Source organism: Ornithodoros turicata, chromosome 1 (assembly GCF_037126465.1).
Source record: "Ornithodoros turicata isolate Travis chromosome 1, ASM3712646v1, whole genome shotgun sequence".
Classification (NCBI taxonomy): domain Eukaryota; kingdom Metazoa; phylum Arthropoda; class Arachnida; order Ixodida; family Argasidae; genus Ornithodoros; species Ornithodoros turicata.
Genome location: NC_088201.1, coordinates 223906171 through 223926728, shown reverse-complemented (window position 1 = coordinate 223926728; position 20558 = coordinate 223906171). Strand labels below are relative to the sequence as shown.

Genomic DNA, 20558 nt, shown 5'->3' with positions numbered 1-20558 from the left:
GTGTCTGCTGATGCAGCACGCGACAACTCGTGACACGAAACTGTGCGACTCGTCGCACAACGGGTCGTGCATTTTGTCGTACATGTGTTTCGTCCTGAATGATGTGTTTCGCGCTGATCGTTGTTTACGATGCAAGGAGGGATGACTCGCGCGTACACCGTTCATCGAAAGCCCTTCGTCCTTGAACTCCTTCAGTTTGACAATAAATCCCCCATTATCACAGGCAGTTGTTGGTCATAAGCCGGTTATTCCTGTGGATTACATTCATTGCGACAATAACGTTGTCCACGACGACTCGCTGTTGGGCAAGTTGATGACTAGACATGAAGACAAAAAACAAAGCGCGAAAAGACACTACGGAAGAGGAGAAGACGGGGCAAGCGCTGACTCCAACGAACAGTTTAGTGACACATAAAGCCAGAGCCACATAACCGCCAACCGATAAAGTTGTCGACCAGCTGGCGGACAGCATCAAAATGATGCGTATTAGATAAGCGGATTCTGCTTAGATTCGGGCTTTTTGGGCGGCAGAACGACGACTCTGACGTCAAAGTAGGCTCCACCCATGGGACGCAAAATGTCAGAGAATGGATAAACTCTCCCTTTAAATGGCTCTGTGCATTCCTATCCTGGGGCACGTGCAACATGTCGCCACGCCGCGCAGACAAGCCTTACGTACAAGAGAGAAACTGATGTTCTGAGGCTGGAACAACATAGAAGGGACAGATACAACAAAGCCTCAAATTGCCTAAGAAATCAACGATGAAAGATGGAAGTCACTGAAAAGGTTAACTAGCTGTAGGGATCGAACCCACATCTTCTGGATTACCGGTCCAGGGCTCTACCAAATGAGCTAAGCTAACACGCCTCTCCAGCGACTTTCGGGGTGCGTCATCTGAAGGGACGACAAACCAGCCACTCACTCTCACTCACCCTCCTTTCACTCTTACATTTTTTGCTGACTCATACACACATTCATACGACGGAAATCGACGCAAGCGGCACCTGATGAACAAGAGAGAAACTGATGTTCTGAGGCTGGAACAACATAGAAGGGACAGATACAAACAAAGCCTCAAATTGCCTAAGAAATCAACGATGAAAGATGAAAGTCATGAAGACTTTTATCTTTCATCGTTGAAGCCTTACGTGGAACATCACGGTATACCTTTCATTATTTGCGCAAGCGCATGGAATTCAACGTGCACGAGAATGTCTGGTAACCGTCTTTCGAATAATTGTTTCTCCCTCTCTCTCTTTCCGATGCTCTTTTCGTTCCTCACTGAGGACGTGATGTTCAGAAACGGGACCACTCACCAAAATCCGCTTGATGGCATGCGTATAAAGTGATAAGTTCTCTCCCTCTATCGCGTGAAAGGTATCCTGTACCTTCCGGAGCCCTAATAAATTGTTCGAGGGGGTTCTCCAGCGGACATCCTCCTGCAAAGCAAAAAAAAAAGAAAAGAAAGCTGTCACGTTAATGCACAGATGCACGTAGACACTTCACACGTGAGCGTTCTAATGCAGTGTTCGAATGCACTTTCTTTTGTGTGTGTTAGCGCGCCTTGCAAATCACAGAAAATAACGTCCGCGACAGTCGGCGAAAGAGCTGCGTGGAAAGTAGCTGCGGTGATGGTACATTCTAATGGCAGAGCTGACCCGTATCGCACAACGGTACAGAACGAGGCCGTTATCACTCCCGATACGTAGAGGAAGCGGTGCGGAGGAACACGAAGTCATTCTGTATGGTGGTTGGCATGATGTTAGTTTTACCCAATGATGGGCAAAGTACCTCAAAATTATACTTAAAGTAAAGTACCAAGTACCTGGCATCATTAGTACTTCAAGTACAGTACAAAATACCCGATTCCAAATGTACTTCAAGTAAAGTACAAAGTACTAGGCAGAGTACTTCAAGTATTCATCAAGTACATTGCGAATTTAATTTGTATCACTTTGTATTTCACTGTTTCGTATGTGTGTCTTGCTTTTTTGCAAAACTTTAGCGAGCATCCTTGACAAATGCTCTAAAGCTATAAAGTCCTAGGTTGAGTGCTAATCTGTTAATATGAACTTCATCAGATGACATAATTTGCAGTTACATGCATAGAGGTAATCAGTCAGCTGTGCTGTATTATACCGTGACTGATCCAAGATCACCCAGCTAGTGTGGTGTTTCGGGACTAATCTTCTGCTCTAACAGGCTAAGAAATTTCAAGGGGAAAAAAAGCGCAGGCCAACGGAGATTATACATTTCTGGGCGTTCCATGTTGCTTTTTTGAAATACAACATGTTTAAAAAATGAATATGAAGAAAGTAAAAAAGGATTAAGCACAATGTAAGCCATCATTTTTATACGACTGTGATCTGCAGCAATGTAATCCATGTGACCAATTAAAAAAACGTAAAATGTAAAAATGAAAGCATGTGTGTCTTTCAGAGTGTTCATCGTGTAATGCAATCACACAGTGTGATATAAATTGATTAGTAATTGCCAATGAAAGAAACAATATAAAAAAGCATAGAACCCTGCATTGAGAGAACTGAAATGACAATTGACCAAGTCATTGTGCTGCCGGCTGTAGTGTCAACAACAACAAATAAATCATGACTATGGCCTGGGGTGATTCACTGCTTGAAAGCAGTACCCTACACCATTACACGAGAAACATGAGATGTGAAATATGAAAATGAAGTTATGTGCAAGCACAACTCTTGAACTCCCGTCCTCTGGTTGCGCTACGCAACGTCACACAAAAGGAAGGAGCACATGAAAGAAGCGCCAATGGTTCTTGAGATGCAGGGGAGGACCCTACAGCGTCTGGGGCAAGCCGGTAGCCAAGAGGAACTCCAAGAGCATCAGAAGACCACGACGGTGTTGCAGTGTCGTAATGTGTGCGTGTCTTTGCATCGCATTCATTTTACTTAATCTTAGAAGCGTTGATACTTTTTCAACATTTCAAGCCTGTCAACAATAAATTTGCTTCAACAAATATGCTCTTTAACAGCACAAAAATCCTTTTCGGTAAAATGTCAGACTGGGACTCTTGGTACTGCATTCAACTACAAGAGCTAAAATGACGGCAAGAAGACGAAAACACACACATAGCGCTCTCTGTGTGTTTTCGTTTTCTTGTTGTCATTTTAGCGCGTTAGTAGGGTGCATTTTTTTATACTCTTTTGTGATTTTTTTGTCTGGAGTTCAAGTTTGAGTACTTGAGTACTTGATAGGAAAGTACTCGAAAAAAAGTACTTTAAGTACGGTACAAAGTACACGATTTAAAAGTTACTTAAAGTAAAGTACAAGTACACAGAAATGTACTTAAAGTACTACTTGAGTACTTAGATGGGTAGAAATCCAGCGAACCGGTAGAGATGTAGGAAGGGAGTTGCCTGAGGACAGAAGCCGCCGATATTTCGAACAGAGACTGTTCTTCTTCTGGGCACCGTCCTCATCATTGGCATGGTATTTAAAGGGTTAGGTGTGACGTGTTTAAAGGTTCATGCGAATTGTGGGTCAACAGCCCGGAGGGAAGAAAGGGTCCGTACGGGTTTTTACGGCCGGAGTGAATGGCTGCTTTGTTAGAGTGTGGAGGCGATTATGTGAACGTAGTGATCTAGGCTACAGACCGGTTACAGAAAAATGGAAGGTTCACGAACACGTGGACGGAACGGGACAACAGGGAAGAATTGGCAAGCATAGCGAAAGATAAGGAGGTTATTGGTTACGTGGGGAAAACTCCAGAACGAGCAAAGTTTTTTTTTTTTTTTCATATATATTTGTAATACAAAGTTGTGGCATGCAATAAAGAGAGCAGAAAGCAGTGGCCATGCAGAACATAACAGATGATAATGGCGGTAGAAGGGAAAAGCATATTTTATTTGTGAAGCGTTTCTAGGGTGCCTTGTGATTTGTTGATACCGGACGGGTGAAGAGCGTTGAACTTGTATATGAGATGACATACGTCCGACATACGTCCGACACGTCCAACAAACTCCCCAAAGCAGTCGCCGAACACTTTAACGTTCCTGGTCACAATTTTGACAACATTAAACTATATATTCTAGAAACCGGGTTTAGATCCACACGTGACAGACGTGATAGGGAGTCTTATCTCATATACAAGTTGAACGCTCTTCACCCGTCCGGTATCAACAAATCACAAGGCACCCTAGAAACGCTTCACAAATAAAATATGCTTTTCCCTTCTACCGCCATTATCATCTGTTATGTTCTGCATGGCCACTGCTTTCTGCTCTCTTTATTACATGCCACAACTTTGTATTACAAATATATATGAAAAAAAAAACTTTGCTCGTTCTGGAGTTTTCCCCACGTAACCAGTAACCTCCTTATCTTTCGCTATGCTTGCCAATTCTTCCCTGTTGTCCCGTTCCGTCCACGTGTTCGTGAACCTTCCATTTTTCTGTAACCGGTCTGTAGCCTAGATCACTACGTTCACATAATCCCCTCCACACTCTAACAAAGCAGCCATTCACTCCGGCCGTAAAAACCCGTACGGACCCTTTCTTCCCTCCGGGCTGTTGACCAACAATTCGCATGAACCTTTAAACACGTCACACCTAACCCTTTAAATGCCATGCCAATGATGAGGACGGTGCCCAGAAGAAGAACAGTCTCTGTTCGAAATATCGGCGGCTTCTGTCCTGAGGCAACTCCCTTCCTACTTGAGGACTTGGTACTTCAAGTACTGCCCATCACTGGTTTTACCCGAACCACTCGGACAGCCGCGACGTCGCCCACTTCTGTGAGGCCGACGACGGCGAGCCTTTTCACCACCACGACTCCGACAGTCTTCAGTGGTCATTGACGCCAATGACCATTGAACGAGGCGCATAGCGCCACTAAGCGTATGTCGTACCGACGTCTCAAACTGCGTTGTGACCCAATGGCCCCTGCCAGGTCTGCACGTTACACGCTTGGAGGCGCTGCGCATGCTCAATGGTCATTGATTTCAATGATCGTTCGAGGCTGTCCACGTGACTGGGGTATTGTATGGAGTTCCAGGAGGGCTGCAACAGTGTCTTGTCTCGTTATGGGTACGCCATCTGGACCAAAGATCTGCTCGGTAGCTCTTCTTTCTCTCTCTGCCGGTACGTAGACATACAGGGTGTTCCACGATAGAATGTCGCTCAACACCTAAAAATTGGTTTTACATAAAAAATGACAAAAAATACTTGCAGTACGCTCATACAGACTATCGCCACAAATTGTGGCTATATGCATTCATATCCGTTCAGCTAATTTGCATAATTAAACTGGAGAAATCGCCAAAGCTAAGGCGGTATTTTTCTTCCTGAAGAGCTTCAACAAGCTGTTTTCATGGCATCAGGGGACGAATGCAAGATTTCACGTTCCTCAAAAAGGGGTTTACAATCATGTACAGAAACATGCTGTTTTACTGTTAAAGGGAAATTCGCAAGGATTCGAAAACTAGGTGAGCATCATACCGAACACGGACCGCTCTTTTGATACTGAATACAACACTCGCATTCATTTTGTGCGAGTAATTAATTCGTAAATGCTCATAAGTTCGTGATGCTCTCTTAAACGAACGTTAAGAGAGCATCACAGAGGATTAGCAAGCAGTCTGCCACTAACAGGGAGTATATCACAGGCAGAGAATAGATGTGCTTTTGGGGGCGTGTTTCGAGACACTTATAAGCAAGGTTTTCGCTTAATAAAAATTAGTTGGAAGTCAGTGCTTGTCCGTGTCCACTTCCCTCTGTCCGTGTCTTTTCCACTTATAACTATGGCTGATTCTTCCCAACGCCCCGAAACAATTTTGTTACGTGACTGTCATCGCCGGCCAGCATTTGATAACGACGAGTTGTTCCACAAGTACCTCAATCGGAACGAAACTATATCGCTCTTTCGACTTCGTCTCGATCAATGCGGAGCCAAAGGGTTCCGCAACGTGAATTTCACCAAGCTTGTTTGGCCAGGTATCTGATTTTAATTCAGTTGTTTTGTAGAAATATTGTGAAAAGACACGTGGTTTTGATCGGAACAGTGTGTTATGATCATAGGGTTGCGAACTCGAAAAAAAAAAAAAAAAAAAACACTGCCCCTGCTTCGCAATTTTTGAGTTTAATTATGCAGATTAGCTTAATTTCATATGTGGCACGCATGCAAACTACATTAGTTTGTGGCCAGTTTCTGCATGAGCGTATTCGACGTAGTCTCGTTGTCTGCAGCACTTTTTGTTTCAAACACTCAAGCGCAGTGGCACAACTGTCTGAAGGACGTAAAGATAAATGTTCTGTGCGAAACATTCGCGAGAAGTCTTGCGTTCTACAATTCAGCGAATCCTTGCTGAGAAATGCAGCAGTGCGCATCATGCCGCGCATGTACAGCGCACTACAATCAGATCCTTATTCCCACGCCCACGATAGGTATTCGCGCGCTTCATCTGTTGTCTGGTGATGCCGTCACCTCATTGCCTCCTGGGGATCCCATTCGGTGCCGCAAAAGACGGCTCTGTTTTCATTGTTTTTTTTTCTCCTAATTGGTATTATTGTGTGAACTAATTAATTAATTAATTATTTAATTAATAATTGGGTGTTTACGTCGCGAGACAACTGAGATCATGTGCGACGCCACAGCGGTCGGTCTGTGGATTGCTTTTGCCCGCCTGAGGGTTCTTTAACGTGCGATGAAAGCTCATCACACCAGGGTGTCGGAGCGAACCCAAAACCACAACCTATTTTGGTGCGAACCGGAACATAATCGAAACCGTATACGTCTTTTTCGCTCTGGACTGAAACCGAAAAATTTATTTAACGGTTTTCGGTCCAAGAAAAAACCTCGCCGGTTTGGACTACGAAGAGGCGAATGAGACTGACGTCGCGTGTTCTGAAGTCATGTCACGGGTACTTTACGAGGCGTGCGGTTACGGTGGAATGTATGTCGATATACGAATGGACGTCGTCCTTCCACGTCGTCCTTCCAATGGACGTTCCACGTCGAGAAAGCCTTTTTGAACAGACATTCTTTCTTTGTTTCAGTATTGTTTCTCTTTCAAAGTTCTGAACTGGAGCCAGGAGCTACCAATTTCTCAGCTGTCTATTAATATTAAAAACAATGTATGTGGAATAAACCGGTTTACATTTTGCAACATTGATTTTTTTTTCTGGGAATGCATTTGCCCACTAGAGGTGGAACCGCTTAAAAACGGTATGAACCGTTATTTTTTGCTCAGGAGCAGAACCGGTACCGAACCGTTTATGATAGAACCGGAACGAAAACCGGAACGAAAAACGTTTCGGTTCGACACCCTGCATCACACGGCATCCCGCACTTAACGTCCCTCGCGGAAGACGGCGTCTCTAAGCAACTTGTACCCTACCACTAAGTTGCTGGCGCCCTTGGCCAGGTTCGAACCCTCGATCTCGGGATCAGAAGGCGAACACGCTACCGACTGAGCCACCGAGGCCGTTGTGTGTGAACTAATTTTGCTTGAATCGTACTAGCTGAAACACGGACTTTCATTTGAGAGCAAGCTGTTTTTTTTTTTCTTGCATTTTAATGCCCCTTTAACGTTTACCTTCTACGCAACGGCAGACACCTGTATTTCCACACCATGTCTTCACCGAAGGGCTAGCCGAGTCAGGGGCGTAGAACTTCGTGCAGGCGGTTTCTAAAGAAGGAGAAGAAATGTGTCAAGTGTTGCAAGTACCTGTTGGTAGCAGAATAGATCTGCGACATTTTATCAAGTAAAATATTCATCGCAAGAGAAAAGCAAGTATATGGTAAGGCATTGTAAAACATGCACAGCCTCTGGCGATCAATAGAACAATCATCTAAGCACCCCGTGTCCCGTACAACCCCTAGTATCCTTCCTGCTCCGTAACATTTCCAAAGCGCTCTACGAAGCAGTCCTGGCATTGCGAGTGCCGTAGTGCAAATTACCAGCCAATTGCTCGCCGAGGAAAACATATCAAGCATGCATGTGAGTCGCGCGTTGTGTTCGTCTTGATTTCTGCCACCTACATCATTTCTTCGGTCCACAATACTACACAATCAGGCAGTGGCGTAGCCACACTATCAGGGGGGGGGGGGGGGCTCGATGCGAAAACTCGCCCCCCCCCGCCCCCCGCTGATCCTAGGTGCGACAACATGCGGTTGAAAAGAAAACAGAATGAAATTAACTGATTTGGAAGTTCACAATACGATTACACTGTGATGCCCAATGAGGTGGTGTCAGGAGATTGGAAGGATTTTGAAAAGCTCATACTCTGGAAACCATTCAAAAGTACCGCTTAGATAGACGCCATGAACTGTAAGAACTTTCGCAATCGTCACACTGGTTCATCCCTCTCCCCCATATATGTATTATTTTCTCCACGGATTTGCAGGGTTTGTCGTGGGTCGGTCCGTGGCAGGAAGGGGGGGGGGGGTCTCGAGCCCCCTAGCCCCCCTGTGGCTACGGCACTGCAATCAGGATCACTGCAGGCAGACTGAGGGTGAACGCAGTACAGAACATGCGGAACACGCATCCAACTGGGACGGAAGCGAACATTATCACGAGTTCACAACAGGTTTCCTGCATGACGTGTCTGAGTGCCTTCCCTAAAAGGTTGACGAGGAGACTAAGGACCCTACTGAACAACAAAGAGCCATCTGCCGTAACACAGATCGGACGTAGCTCAACGAGATACATCACCGCAACCCCTTACACTTAACACTAGGTGACGGCTCGCGGGTACGGGTTTTGGCGGTATCTGAACGTATCAGATAATAAATTGTAAAGGAATGCAGCAGATACTGTCCTTCGTGCACCACGCACAAAAATACAATAAATTCGGACGTAATTACCAAGTTCGTCGTATGGGTAAACACGAACGTAGCTGGATTGCACATTTCCTACGAAGTATCGCGTAATCACATGGAATCGCAGGCAGACTTGCTCCTCATGTGGGATGGATCTCAAGTAGAACACAACGCTGCGGCTCGTTACCTCAAAAGCGTCGACGAGGTCCATATCCCGGATCTGAAACACGCATTAAGACATCATCAGCCTCGCTGGTAATGATCAGTTATTATAGGCTGAATGTGCCTCCATGTACTTTTCTTTTTTGTTACTCCAAGTATGAATCTGTTCTATTATTACAGTTTATCATACGGTGAACATGAAAACGGGCTGTATACGAATGGATATGTCATAAGTATGATATGGATGAACAAGAATTAAGTAATCCAGTTCTCCAGGATTCTGGCACGAACGCCATTTCTGCTTTTTGGTGCACTGCAGAACTCAAATTAACTTTCTCATGTCGCTTCTATTCGATTGTCCACCACTGCCAATATTGTCGTAGCAACCATAACGAACATGAGGGGGTAACAAACACAACACGAGGCTCAGGTTGTCTGAGACACAGAACAGTTGAAATTAGTCAGCCAGACAAGGACGCGATTTGAACCGCGCCCCTATCTGTTAACGGTCGAGTACCACAGCGAGTTTCGACGGCCACCCTTATAGTCTCGGGATTTCAGGGTTTTCCCGGGTGATCCCGGGATTTATTTAAAACCAAATAGCACAGATACACTGCCTTTGTGTAATAACTCGAATGATTCCTGTGTGCGTCTTGTGTGTGTCTCATCGGCGTTCTGTCAGTGCGTGTTAATCAAAACATTCGTTTCTAATGTTCTACACTTTTATCCAAAAACTCTAAGGCCTGTTTTACTTTCTCCTCAAAGGAAAGGCTTCTTTTGATTGTCAGTTGCGACACATAACGCCCATTAATTTATTTCACGCTGTCACCGAATACCAAACAACAACAACAACTTTATTTTACGATGATGAATGGGGTGTTTCATCCCTGAGGTGACACTCTACGACATTGGTGGTGATGATATGGGGCATGAAATAGTGAGCTCCTTCACAATAAGGATCGAAGTCCGACTATGTCCAGAAAGGTCAAAAGAGCTTTGAGCGCGCAACGTTGGTGGGCTGGATTCCGCAAGGGACCAAACAATTTTGATAGGGAGAAGGGGCGAGAGTCCAGCTCATTAAGAGCCCAGGAGCGTGCGGTTCGGGATGGTCGGTAGTGTGGGCAATGAAGAAGAATGTGCTCCAGATCCTCTAGAGCACCGCTGTGATAGCATCTGGGAGAGTCAACTTGTTCCAAGCGGCAACGCCACTGAGCTGTAATAGCCACAGCTAGTCGCATTCAGTGAATGAATGCGGGATCATGACGAGAGGTGTTTTGCGGCATGGATCAATTCTTCTCGGAATAGACCGGGGAGAATGTCAATTTTCCACTGGCGAGAAGCCAGGGCTGTCACGAGGCATCGCACAATGGAACGACAGTCTCAGCAGTGCAATACTGGTCATAATCCGATACGAGAGAGCTGCTTCTGCGGCCTGCTCATTCTCGGAGACACCACAATGGGCTGGGGTCCACTGAAAAAGCAACCTGTGGGCTATTTCGTGCACGAGGTTGTAAGCGATTAAAACACCCATGAGTAGGGGTGCGGATGAGCCTCATATGCCGCAATTTTCAATAGCTCGCAGCGCAGATTTTGAGTCCGTGAGGGTTGCTCATTCCAGCGTACACAGATAACACATCCAGAAGCGGCAAGGTTCTAACGACTTCTTCCTAACGACAAGTTTTCTACGTCGACGTAGAAAACTTGTCGTCTGCCACAGGAGAAAAAATAGGGGGAACCTGATCTCTCCTTTCCAGAAGGCTCGGAAGGCTTACGAAGGTCGGTGGTAGCGGCAGAAACCAGGAGGCTTCCAGCGGTGTTACGTTCGTAGCTGCGAAGCCTGGTGAGACTCTGGCCTGTCCTCTGTGCTACTCGATAGGAGGCGCTTTCAGGGCGGTATCGAATTTTCGTGAGGAGCGGCTGACGGGGAACGTGAGCACGCAAACGTAGGAAGTGCGGAGCCGTTTCACGTTTACGTAGAACCTCAACCGGGAGTTCACCAGCTTCAGCCAGTACTTGGTCTGTTTCCGCCATTCTTGGAACTCCAAGGCAACGACGAAGGCTTCAAGCAAGCAAGGTCTGAAGCGTATTTAAACGTGCTGTTGAAATCCTCTGCAGGATGGGAAATTTGTGATAGCGTTGCGTGTGAAAGAGAGCTCGACGCAGTTTTCGGGCGAAAGGTCAATCCCAAGTTGCGTGAGGTACGTATGGACATTATTTAAAGCCAGCTGCTAGCGGCGCTGAATGGGTGGGCGTGATTTTCCTACAGTTCGAAGGGCGACGTCATCTGCATACACGAAAAGCGACACTTTGCGAGGAATTACCGAGTGTAGGCCGGTCATCACCACGTTAAACTGTGTCGGACTGAGAAGGATTCCTTGGGAGACGCCTTGATGAACAAGATGATTAGGGCTTTGGCCTTGGGATGTACGTACTGCGACAGTTCAGTTCGAAAGGAAGTCTTGGAGCCAGATTAAGACTCGACCGGATGCCTCAAAAAAGCGCAAGGAGCGCAGCACACAAATGTGCGAGACGGTATCATATGCGCGCTTGATGTCCAGGAAAACAGGTACGATGAGCCGCCGATGAGCACGAGCATGCTGAACTGTAGAGACAAGGTCGAGAACTCGATCCATGGAGCTTCGGTGGCGACGAAATCCAGCCATTCCGTGAGGGAACACACCTTGCTTTTTCGAGCCACCCGCCGAGGCGATGCAAAGCCATTCTGTCTGTGAGTTTTCCCATACAACTTGTCAGGCTCACAGAGCGAAAGGAGGATGAGTATTTTGGGGCTTGCCAGGTTTCAATATGGGAACAACCAATGCTTCCTTCCAGGTACGTGGTTGAGATCACTGTTGCCAAGAGATATTATACACACGAAGGAGAGCTTGAAGTGACCGCCAGTCAAGGTTTCGCAGTTCGGCATTGGTGATTTTATGGCCCAAATGGGGTGCCGGGGACGAGCCGGCGTTCAGAAGCCTCAGCGCTGTCTTTAGCTCGATTAGAGCGAACCCTCGTTAATATGACCCCCGATAATCTGACATACGGGCTTTATGACCATACTCCTGGGGAACAATGCAGTGAAACCTCTGGAAATCACCCGTTAATATGACAGTTCCGCATTATGGCCAACATTTTCGGGAACGACCATGGTCATAATAACGAGGGTTCACTGTAGTGTGATGTCACGGTTAACCTCTGGTGATATTACACATAACCCATGCAGCCCGCTTTCAAGGAGGCCCAGTCAAGCCAATGAAGAGCCAAGAAATTGCGCTGGTTCTATTGGTGTTATCTTGGCTCAACCGAAAGTATGCAAAGCTGAACAGCATCATAGAAATTGACCAGGATACCATTGTCAATGCAGTTTGACGCCATGTCGCCCATATAATTACCTTCTAGGGTTGCTCAATGAACGATGGCGCTTCACTGGCGTTCCAGATATCAGACCAGGCGGGATCCTACTATACCACCACCGCGGGAGGCCGATGGCAAGGTTTGAGGATCCACACAAAAATATAACAAAATAATGCAAGAAAAAATGATGATTTGTAATACGATGCGTTCCTGTTGCCCTGCTAGATATTGAAACCAATTAAAACTAGACTGAAGTGGCAGTTACTATAGCTACGGATAATTCATATTTTTCATTAGCTCACAACGGGCTTGCAACATTGGACCAATATTGGCGGTTTTATTGGCGCTATATTGGACCAATATAAGTTATATTAGCTGCCGATCTTGGACCGATACCGGACCAATGATGGTGTGCAGCTTGGGAAGGTTTGTCTGCGCAGTGTGGAGAAATGTTGCACGTGACTAAGAGTGACACATTATGTGACACCGAGTTCTGCGGCTCTGCAGATGGGACGAGACTGGAGTGATGGAACAGTGGGGACACCGCGCTATCTCTCCTAGCTCCGCTCAATGCCAGTTTCGATGCTCGCCGAGCGTGGTTCCCTGTCGCTAGGATACGTCGAAAAAGTGAAAAAAGATCAATTTATCTCCCATTTGCCCTAAAAGAATGTCACGAGTCGTGTCCTCGAGACATGAGATAAGATTGAAAGTGTAATTTGGAAAGGTCTAGTTCAAATCCGATTGAGTCATTGGAACTTGTGTAGATACTGTGATGCAGCTTGAACCCCGTCCACTGTACCTGTCCAAGATCATGAAGGTCAGGAGAGAATCCAGTAAGGAGGCCCACATCAATGATTCCCATACCGGTGTCTCCGACTTTGAGAGCCCTGTTGAGGAACGGAAACGATTGCGTATTGCGTGAGTGGTTCAATGCGCTTCCTAGGTAGCAATGATTTATTATTAGGGTTCGTGATGTCACAATGACAGAAATAGTAGCAAATGAAGAGTTATGCCAGTCATAGCAGTATTTTCTACAACCTCGCCATAAGTTGTGGTGCCGTGCTCACAGATACATCCAGCGAAATCCACAATTTCAAGCGCAGGAGAAAATATGCTACCTCAGACATCGTGCATGGGCGAGAAAATCTAGAGCGTGTTGGTTAATTAATATGGTAACAAATGTGACGAAACACGGGCGGAGAGGTAACGCGTTTACTAGCAACGAAGAGACCAATGACACTGACGTCCAGTCTGGACTGCCAAATCCTTCGCCACAAAGCCAACTTCCTATGGAAACAGGCTGACGGATTTCATGCTCACTTTGTTGTCCGCGCCTTAAATGAGTGTCGCCTCGATAATCTCCCTTCCGCGGCTGGTGGGGTAACTCCACTTGACCGCTGCTTGTTCAAAAACGCGGTTGACAATTGAACCTCTGTATGCAATAAGTCGAAAAATCCCAAACCGATAAAAGGGGCCTTATGTGATTGTCCGTCCGATTCACACACATGTATTTCCCGTTTCTTACCCTGCTGTAGCAGGCCATTAGATTGCAGTACGGTCCTAAATTTTCTTTAGCAGGTGCATACTGGTATGCAGATGTCATTGCAGCAAAAATTGCAAAAAGGGGATAAATCGACTTATCCCCTTATTGCATTACAGAGGTGCAATTATTCAGACATGAGCCGCAATGATTTTTCAAGGTCTGGGCAGTGTCAAGCGACTCAAGTTCACAGTAAACGGTGCAAAAAGCGCTGCAAGCTGTTAAAGGGGCACTGAAATGCAAAAATAACTTGCTCTCAAATGAAAGTCCGTGTTTCAGTTAGTATAATGCTTCTGATGCAGTGATAGGTACTGTAGAAAAGTGACACAAGAAAGCCTCAGGGCATTTCGGGAGCATATTCGGACTATGGACTGGGATACAATCCTTGGTATTGACGATGCTGAAGAGGCATATAGCACATTTTTTATCAAAATTCCTACAATGCTATCGCAGTGCATTTCCGCTTCGGAGACACTCGTTACACAAAAGGGCCAGGAGGCCGTGGATAACCAGAGAGTTCTTAAGAGTATTACGAAAACGAAATTCCAAATATAAGCAATTTCTACGAACGCGATCTGCAGAACACCTGGCGGAATTTAAACAATTGCGCAACTTCATAAACGCCAGGCTTCGTTGTGCTAAAAAAAAGACTATTGCAGTAGCATATTTTCTGACGTTAGAAACTCCCGAGTTATGTGGCAGAAGCTGAACAGCTTGTTGAATACCAATAACGGCCCGGAAATACCATGCACACTGGTGGTGGGCGGTGAGGAAATAAGCGGTGCTCATCTGCCTGATTCTTTCAACGGATACTTCACGTCCATAGGATCGACGTTTGTTCAGTCAAACGTGGAGCTTCCAAATGGGGATTGGACTGAGTATGTATTCTTTTCGCCAACTGACCCTCCTGAGATAGTTAAAGTAACCAAATTATTAAAAAATAGCGAAGGTGCTGATATAGACGGTATAGAAGTGTCCCAGTTAATCGATGCAATTTTCCCATGTTTATCGCATATCCACAACTGCTGATGATGTACTGGCGTCTTTCCTAGTAGAACGAAAGCAGCTAAGGTTACGGTACACTACAAAACGGGCGATCGCAATTCCTTAGATTGGCCAATCTCAATCTTACCGATTTTCTCGAAACCACCCGAGAAAATAATGCGCACAAGACTACTTACTAAACACAAATGTATTGTAGGCCAGCAGTTTGGTTTAGGGACAGGTTGAGCAACAGAAATCGCACTCTTGCACGCCAAAGAACACATAATTACGAATATTGAAAATAAGTTACTTACACTGGCCGTATTCCCTGATTATTCGAAAGCATTCGACCTCGCTTTTTGTTTCGGCTCCACCACATTGAGGAAACAATAAATAAAATAAAGAAATAAAAATATAATGGCTTGGTTTAGTTCGTCGATGTGTCTCTTCGTATCTCTCCTACAGGCATCTGATGGTCCTACCAACAATATAGCAAAAAAGTTCCTACCATTTTTCAAGCGCTACCACTCCAGGATCGTGAAGCACAGTGTATAGTGAAGTCGGGATTAAGATCACCTTGTTGCGGTCTTGCAACCGCATGTGCTTTCAATATCTTTCTCATCAACCTTTACGGTAGCTCTCTGCAGGATGCCCCCATACCAAAATTCTTGCCATCGCCAAACGTATTTCACTTTCCCCTAATGCTCTCGGTAATGGTCCGGCTACAACTACGGAAAGGCGTGAAAACGTTGTGAGCATTCCGTACTGGCACGGGTTCTCCCACAGGATCAAAACGCTGTATGCGTTATCATTGCAGTAAAAATGATCTACCGGTGTCCTTATAAACAGTGCAGACCAATTTCTAACGTCAACCGGCATAGGCAAGGCGAAGGTTGTACACTAAAACACCTCAAAAAGTTTATTGCGTACAATGGAGAAGTTGCGTATTCCCTGCCGTTGAGCTGTGACGGTCAGTACGTAGGTCAGACCACAAAGTGCATCAACGAACGCCTTCGGCAGCATAACAACCTCGTTGCTCGTAAACCTGTCCTCTGCCCATCCGTGTTTCTTCGCGTTTGTTACAATGTTCAGACACACGAGATCAGCTTAAACCGTTCCTAAAAATTTACGATTTATTGGCCACTGCAATGTCCAGGTCAACGGACATATTAAATCCTCGAGGATGGGGGGACGGAAGGTTGAGTTGGTTGAGTTGACTGAGTATGAGGGACTGCAATCACTGATAAAATAAGGTTAGCACGAAAATGGGCGCACAGCTAGCTGTTCCTGCCCTTCAGAGATCCATAAATACTGCGGTTTCTCCAAGAAGGCGGTCCCAGTCACTGTACGCTCTGGTTTCCCTTTCCAATGCGCCTCCTGACTCCAGCTCACGGACTTTCACACGATGTTAGGATTTAGACGTTAATACAGTGCGACATATTGCCTAACAAAGCACACTCGAAAAATACATATGCATCTAAACCAGGCATACCTAGCACATACTTCCATCATGTATGGTTTCCTGCGTAGAGTTGCTGTAAATGATAAAGTGACATGTCAGACAAACGTAACTGCAGAGTCACACCGACAACAAATCGCGCAGGGCTGTAGCGATCCCTAGCTGCTGGCTCTCACAAAACAAAACCAGTGCGGGAAGGTATGGGGATTGTGGGTGGAAGGGGCAAATACGCAACATTAGGCTTAAAAATCATGTCGTCAGTCATATGCTCTTACTGCACATGCGTAACATGTCAGGTCTTGCACTTTGTAGCCTTAGCATTAACTAGAAGTCTCCTCTATGCCAACTCTCGTAGAGTATATAATTGTCGAAAATTTCATGCACTTTCTCATGCAACGTCAGCATCGTGTGCTGCGCACAGAGTACCACTGTGTCAGTTGGCAAGCAAGCGCGGTGATATAGTCCCTTAGTAAAGCCGAATGCGTTACGTGCGCAAGGAAACAGCGAGCGGACAATGCTCGCGTCTCCAACACGAAGCTACATTTAGGCTAAGTTCACACGGGACAACTTTTTCCAGCAAAACGAAACAAGATTTACGAGCGACATCCAGATGGCGTTCACACGTAGGTACTCGGTAGCACTACCTATAGCCTCCTATACAGGGTGTTTCTTTTTACGTGCAACATTTTTTTTTTATAAAAAGGAGGGTTGCCTTGGGACGCTCTTATTTTTGTGATCGGATTACTCGACGGGGCTGCCACTTAGAAACCAAATTTTCTTCCAATTAGGGGACTAATTAACGGAGATAAGTTAATCTGCTTTTTAATTGTGGACTTCATTGCAATTGCGACGTTAATGCCGGATCTCCGTATGATCCTCTCGAACCACTGATGAAGCACAAAAGTAATGGCAGCGCGCGCCCCTGCCCCTGCAAAAGAGCGACAGTGACATCGGTATCTCCACCCTCACTGACCGTCATAGAAAAATGCCATACGCTATTCAGACAAACTCCTACCGCGGTATATTTCACGGTCTTTGTTTTTCTTTTTTCCTTTTTTCCTTGCAAGGAGCTTTGTGGATCATCACTACATATCAACACTTACCGTAGTACCGTAGTAGGAAGGCAAGCAGCTGTGTCTACCAAAATGAGGGCACTGATACTAGAGGTTTTCTCGCTCACTTTAATCCAATGGTCACTCAATTTAATCCTGTGGTCGGTCATTTTAATCCATGGTCACTGAAATTAATCCCATGGTCTACCAATTTAATCCTATCGTCAACCAAATTAATCCAGTGGTCAGCCAATTTAATCCGACCCATATCATTGCATCTGCCGCCTTTGGAATCAGTACAACCCATTTATTTATGACTACTGCTGAACAACAACGAGATAAATTCCGAGTACTTGGTCATTTACTACATTGGTATAGCACCATCACATTTCACATTTATTTATTTCGACAAAAGAATAAATATACATACATGAATATAAACATAAAGGAATCAGAGGGATTAATGAGTTAAGACTATGCTGGATTTTATGACCTGTTGATGACTAACCTACATTATAGGCTATGACTGGACTACTTTGGACCACCCCTGTCGGATATGGTATAATGACATGAATATAACCTACATTATAGACTACAACTGGACTACCTTGGAGTAGCATCACTGCAGAGAGTATAATACCATGATCTATGACGGTGTGGGATTTTATGAGCTTTTCATGACCAAAACCTGCTTTGTAAAATATGACTGAACTATTTCGCACAACCCTTGTCGGAAATTGAATAATGTCATGACTAATGACAATGTGGGATTTTATTAGCTTTTTATGACAATCACCTACATTATAGACTATAATTGGACTATTTCTGACTACCCTTGTCGGAAAAGGTGACATGAATTTTGACTATGCGGGACTTTATGAGCTTTTCGTGACTATGACCTACATTGTCGGCCATAACTGGACTGTTTCGGACCACCATTTGTCGGAAATTGAATAGCGTCACGACATGACTATGCAGAATTTTATGAGCTTTTTATGACTATAACCTACATTTTAGACTATGACTGGGCTATTTCGGACTATCCTTGTCGGAAATGGTATAATGACATGAATTATGAAATTATGACTATGCGGGACTTTATGAGCTTTTCGGGGCTATAACCTACATTATGGGTCATGACTGAACTATTTCGGACTACCCTTGTCGGAAATGATACAATGACATCAATTATGACTATGCGGGCTTTAAGAACTTTTCATGAATATAACCTGCATTTAGACTATAACTTGACTGTTTCAGAGTAACTTCATTGCAGATGTCAGGCACGAAATGGGAAGACGGCGTGGTCCCGCTGGTCGCTAACGGCTGGTGATGCCAAAGTGGCGGTCCAGATGACGTCCCCATTTGGCCAGGACAGATGTTGAACAAAGGTACGGATCAGCAGGCATGTAACCAAAAGCAAGATAGTCATTTAACAATGCTTTAGGTTGGTAAAAGGCCGAATTAAAGGGTCCATGAGATATTGATGCGTCAACGCTGGCCGATGAACTCTCGTAGCCTCTCTCGCGCCCATCGCTTTTGTGGATGGGCGATGCCACGATCAAGGCGATGATTGGACAGCGGCAGTGATGACGATGCTGTTGCTCACACAGAGTACCATGAGCTACGACTATGTGGGATTTTATTCGCTTTTCATGACTAAAATCTGCTTTGTATACTATGACTGAGCTATTTCGGACTACTCTTGTTGGAAATTGACTACTGTCATGACTTATGACTATTTGGGGACTCTATGAACTTTTCATGGCTGTAACCTGCATTATAGACTATCACCGGATCAGCTCGGGCTCCCCTTGTTGGAAACGGTCAAATGCCATGACCTATTCCTATTTCAGCATTTTATGAGCTGTTTATGACTATAATCTGTTATATGCGCTATGAGTGGGACGGTTTCGCACTGCACTTTGTGGAAATGATATAATGTCATGGCATGACTATTTCGAATCTGATGATCTTTTTATGACCATAGCCTATGTTATGGATACCACAATACTAATTTCAACTACCCTATCTGCAAATGGTGCAATGATACGCATGTAGCTGTTGGGATATTGACGGTTCGATGGTCCATTAAACGGAGCACAGTACTGCCCTCGTCATAGCCGATACAGTAAGATAAGTTATTACCACCGATGTAACCTGCGGCAATTTCATGATGATAGACCATGCTGCGGACTTTCAAGTCATTCAGTATATATCGGAGTGGCCTCTGTGCAAGCAATATAATGAGCTGGCGCGCGTGCAAGTACTTGCATGCTGTTCCTGTGTGGATATCGGAAGTGGCCCTTTAGGGTATGATTATTCGGAGCTTCGTCATCTTCCAACTTTTTCCATTCTTTCTTTTTCCTTTCCAATCCATTCCATACGGAGCTTCGTGTCCCAATTCAACGCTAAACGATAGCCCGAGCCCACGTGGCATTATATAACAACCCAATGCATTTTGAGTGACTATGAGCTACGGTGCCAAACATTTGTTATCTTAATCTCTCAAACACGCCTTATTTACATGAAACGAAGTAAGCGTTAGGCTCATGTTTATCTGGTGCACTAACGTAAAACACTGAAAAGACAGGCTTCGTACACAAGCTTGCAAGCATTTTCTACGCGTCAACACATTCGAAAGCTATGTAGTTCTGTTTCGTAGTTATGAAAAGCTCATAACATCTCACATAGTCATAGATGATGGTACTCTGCAATGAAGTTACTCCGAAATGGTCCCGTTATAGGCTATGATGTAGGTTGCAGTCATGAAAAGCTCTTAAAACCCCGCATGCTTATAAATCATGTCGTTATACCATTTCCGGCAAGGGAAGTCCCAAATAGTCCAGTCATAATGTATAAGTAGTTTATAGGCATAAAAGCTAATAAAATCCCGCTTGCTAATAAGTCATGGCATTCAATTTCCAACAAGACTAGTTCGAAATAGTTCAGTCATAGTATACAATGCAGGTTTTACTCATGAAAAGCTACTAAAATCCCACATAGTCATAGATCATGCTGTTATACTCTCTGCAATGCACTTGCAAACATTTTTTCACGGCAGTGCACGCACTGAAGTAACGCCATTTAAGAAACCTTCCGTCTGGACCCCTGACCCATCAAAAACTAGCCCTATGATCGACAATTATATTAAGGCAGTATCCAATGACATCAAAGGCCTTCTTAACACTTTTGACAACCGGGGATCATTTA

At 45.0% G+C, this 20558-nt stretch overlaps 1 protein-coding gene across 1 annotated transcript in view; it reads right to left on the bottom strand.

Annotated features, from left to right (window-relative positions):
• Positions 1 to 20558, bottom strand: part of LOC135395258 (complement C3-like) — a 126747-nt gene that overhangs the window by 7210 nt on the left and 98979 nt on the right. The window contains exons 30-34 of the mRNA XM_064626501.1: positions 16327 to 16369; positions 13110 to 13197; positions 8840 to 9014; positions 7569 to 7661; positions 1318 to 1440 (exon numbers count right to left, since the gene is read on the bottom strand). Of these exons, the coding sequence (XP_064482571.1) occupies positions 1318 to 1440; positions 7569 to 7661; positions 8840 to 9014; positions 13110 to 13197; positions 16327 to 16369 (522 nt within the window). The remainder of the gene's footprint in view (positions 1 to 1317; positions 1441 to 7568; positions 7662 to 8839; positions 9015 to 13109; positions 13198 to 16326; positions 16370 to 20558) is intronic.